Source organism: Pyxicephalus adspersus, unplaced genomic scaffold (genome assembly GCF_032062135.1).
Source record: "Pyxicephalus adspersus unplaced genomic scaffold, UCB_Pads_2.0 Sca1560, whole genome shotgun sequence".
Lineage (NCBI taxonomy): Eukaryota > Metazoa > Chordata > Amphibia > Anura > Pyxicephalidae > Pyxicephalus > Pyxicephalus adspersus.
In genome coordinates, this window is record NW_027318567.1 from 1,229 (window position 1) to 5,730 (window position 4,502).

The 4,502-nt window shown below is 35.2% G+C and overlaps 1 protein-coding gene across 1 annotated transcript; it reads left to right on the forward strand.

The window, feature by feature from the left end:
• Positions 1-2,428: 2,428 nt before the first annotated feature.
• LOC140321241 (protocadherin gamma-C5-like) lies at positions 2,429-4,494 on the forward strand (the record flags this gene model as incomplete). The annotated part of the gene is made up of 1 exon (XM_072398072.1): positions 2,429-4,494. A coding segment is annotated over exon 1 (1,374 nt), but the record flags the coding sequence as incomplete, so codon positions are not given.
• Between the last annotated feature and the right edge of the window lie 8 nt (positions 4,495-4,502).

The window sequence follows — 4,502 nt, forward strand, 5'->3', positions numbered from 1 at the left end:
ATGAGTTTTCCAATACTGTAGATGTCTTGCAAGCGATAAGTGTTACTATTTGGGTATACTTCGGTCTGTATAACTTAATTTATCCTCAAACTTTTTAAATGAAAATTGCAGTGAAATAAAAGATTCTGTGTATGTACCGGAATGGGTCTTCTGTGAATACTAGACAGCTAGATACACCATTACAACACTCTTGTATTATGATGTCATAATAATTGCAGATGCAATATAGGATTACTCAGTCCCAGGTTCTAATTATTTGCGACCTGCAGACAATGTTAAGCTAGTAAACACTTATTTTTTATCTTTTTTGTCCGCTAAATTTTGCATTTTTTGCACGTATAACAAAAACCCGGAAGACTTTTATTTATGTTGTGGTCCATTTTGCCTTTTAGCAAACTGCTAAATGTCAATCTCACTAAAGGTTATACATTTTATGATCATATTTTAGTTGTGTATTAGAAGGGAAATTCCAGGGCTGTATAATGGACTTTTTAAAGGACTTTATTTTATTGGACTGTTATACCATTGCACAAGAATGATAATAGAAATGTAGGCTGAGTGCAGTACTGGGTACTAATTTACATGAAGAATAAATTAGGGTAAATTTTTGACCTCTTCAAAGCAGGAAGGGCCTGCCAAACTGAGCATTATAGACATGAATCTGGGTAATGTGGTACTGCAGCTAGACATTATTATTATTATTATTATTAATAAAAAAAACAGGATTTAATATAGCACCAACATATTACGCAGTGCTGTACATTAAATAGACATGTACTCATGCAACAAATATTGCTTTCTGTATTTGAATAGCAGGGAAATGTTTAGCTTGCATCACCACTGAAAGGGGAATTCGACTTGAGTAATTGAAGAAAACTTAATATACTATTGCTAACAAATTAATGGTTTGTGATGTAACATTTTTGACATACCTTAATGAGACTGGTTCTAGACTGATGGTTGAAAATAAAAAAGTGTACAACTGTACAAAAAGCATCTTGTGTAGTGTGAGAGCTTAGTATCTAATGGCAGGCTGAGGCAACTCCATGCAAGTTCGCTTTAGGGCTCTGGCCTGTGTTTATTGGTTAAAACAGCATAAAAAAAAAGCAATCTTACCTCACAGGGGTTGGTTTCAGCAACAGGAAAAAAAGTTCATAAACAAAATATTGGGCCTACTGGCTTGCATAAACAAATGATTCTTTGCAGCAAACAGACAGACCCACAGCCAGTCTAACCTACAGCACCTGCTGCCTAGCACAGGGAGTGTTAAATAGGTTTCTGGGTCTTGAGACGATGTTGGGCCTAGAATTGGAAATTTGCCCCCACTTTCTTCTTGAAGATTCCAAGTAAAACAAGCCTCAGTACAGAAATTCTGAATAACCAGCATTGAAATGTACTAGATCCCTCCAGACACATCATTGCAAGATATTTACGTCCTACATAGCGCCCATCCAGCACTCTTCATAGTAACACAGGCAATCTTTTTATCTGTAGCTTTCAACAAATGCAGTTGGACATTTAGGTTGGCTTTGATTACTAATATTTTGGTAACTTACCTGAACAAATATGGTGCTAGTCTTCCAATACCTTAAAATGTAATACATGAGGGCAAATCCTAGGCAGTATAGGGGGTTCAAACATCTGCAACAAATAAAATTGGGACATTACAGTAAAAGGTAAATAAAGCATGTACTAAAAGAAATATAGATTCTGTTACTGCTGATGCTTGGGCGCCCATCCTTTAGCTTATTTTATTTTTTTGCGTTACTGGGCCAACATTTTGAAAAATTCTGTAAAGTCAAAACCTTTGATCTGCATTATTACTCCAGGTTAGTGTCTCGAACGTTTTCAATATAATCTTCACACAATAAATTGTGTGAATGTTTTTATTGTCCAATCATGTGAAAAACATGTTACTTATTTCATACAAATGACTATATATGTATTGTGTTCTTTTTTATATCAGCCTCATAGCAGCATAACAGCTAGGCAAGTTGCATTTTTAAAAGCAGTTCAATGACATCCTACAGATTCATGGTTACTTTAATCAAGTGTGAAAAATCATATGATTGCACACTGCTTATACTGAGATAAACTTTTTTAAGATTGATGGAGGAGTGCCATAAATCCATTATCTATTATGAAAGTGTGTGTGCAAATGTATTCAGTGCATCATTTGCATGGGAATAAATTTTTTAATTATCCAGTCAAATAATAATACATATATGATTATGTATATTAATATTTATGATAGAATAATCACCATCCTAATTGATTGACTGAAGGTAAGGTAAATATATAAAAATGAAAGCAGCCATTGCTGCTAATGATGCTTTACCATCAAATTATGTTGACTTAAAAAATCCACCTCTTTTCATTAAAAAACTTTTTATAAAAAAAAACATTGTAGAAATTGTTTATGCATTGGAAAAAAATACAAATGTATTGTAATAAGCAAATAACTAATAAATGTTTATTAATAGCACATGGATTTACTGCACAATAAATACTTCATCATTTTAAAACAGAACACAGTGCCCATTTGATCATCTTTGTGCTGTATCATAAAATAGGATTGGCATTTTAGTATGCTGCAAATTGGAACTAAGTATGATGAAAATCCAGTAAGCACATTCTGAGTAAACTTTAGGGGGTACATTTATAAAGCAGTTAATGTTATATTTAGTAAAAATCCATGGCTGGTAAATCATCTCGGTGCATGTGTTTTACATGCAGGGGAAGTATAGTGAATGCATGCTATGGTGAGATATATTTTATAAATATTCCCCTTAGTAAACATTTTGGCATTAAATATTATTTTATGGTAAAAATGTAATAACTATAACTGGCCATAAGAGGGCAGACATGTCATCCTATAAAGAATGTTTTAGCTATACTGGTGGCTCTGCTCATTTCAGCACTGCACTCCACCCCCTGGCTCAGTGATTCACCCTCCCATTCTTCTTCTCACACACAAAGAAGAGCTGCTGCTCCGATGAAATGATTTTGTTGCAACAGAAGAGGTTATTTGCATTCAAATGATTTGAGATTACTCCAAAAGGATTACTGGATTCTAAAAGGATGTGCATTCTGTACTATAACAAATCAAGGATTTAAGATATGGACTATCAAAGCTTTTCCAAAGCATGGGAATGGCAAGTAGCTTTCTTCTTTCTCTTTTTTAACTGGGGCTGGGTCTGTGGGCAGCTTCATTATTCCATTGCAGAGGAATCAAACCTAGGGACTGTTGTGGGGAATTTATTTCAGGATCTAGGCTTAAAACTAGCAGATGTTAATAAACGCAGATTGAGCTTGAGATCAGAAGGAAGCAACAATCTTTTTACCATAGATCAAAAATATGGAGCTCTGGCTGTGCAGGAGAGGATTGATAGAGAGAGCCTGTGTGGAACCAGCTCTAGCTGTTTGCTGCATTTAGAGATTGTAGCTGAGAATCCATTGGAGCTTTTCAGCCTGGACATTGAAGTTCTAGACATCAATGATAATTCACCATATTTTTCAACCAATAATCAAGTTATAAAGATTACTGAGCTAATAGCAAGTCCAGGAGTACAATTTCCATTGGAAAATGCAAAGGATCTTGATGTGGGACATAATGGTGTTACTCTGTACAATTTATCTCCAAATCCATATTTTTCTTTGTCTGTTACAAATTGGAAAGATGGGACACTGATTGCAGAATTAGTTCTGGAAAAAATCCTAGACAGAGAGGATAAATCAGAACACAAGCTTGTTCTCACTGCCATTGATGGAGGAGAACCTCCTAGATCAGGATCCACTCAGATAACTGTTATTGTGCTAGACATTAATGACAATGCACCAGTGTTCGATCAACCACGGTATAAAATCAATATCCAAGAAAATCTCCCTTTAAAAACAGTTATTTTAAAACTCAATGCTACTGATTTAGATGAAGGCACAAATAGTGAGTTTACATTCTCATTTGATCAACGTACCCTAGCTTCTGCAAAAGAAACATTTGAATTGAATCCACAGACTGGTGAAATATTTACCAGAGGTGCTCTGGATTTTGAAGGGTCAAAAATTTATGAATTCTTTGTCAAAGCTGTAGATAAAGGATTACCAAAACTTGAAGGACGTTGTGCTGTTCAGGTGGAAGTAGAAGATGTGAATGATAATGCACCAGAAATTGGATTTACAACAAAGAATAATGAGGTCCCTGAAAATGCCCCAGTAGGAACCGTTGTTGGATTTATCACAGTCAGAGACAGGGATTCTGGTAAAAATGGGGAAGTCAAATTGGACTTATCACCAAATTTACCCTTTGAATGTCAACCCATGTCGAATCGTTACATACTGGTTACCAGTGGACATCTGGACAGGGAGAAAGTCTCACAATATACTATTACACTGATCGCTTCTGATCTGGGCTCTCCATCATTAAGCAGTCAGGCTATAATCCTAATTAATATTTCTGATGTTAATGATAATCCTCCAGCATTTCTACAGTCTGCTTACAATGC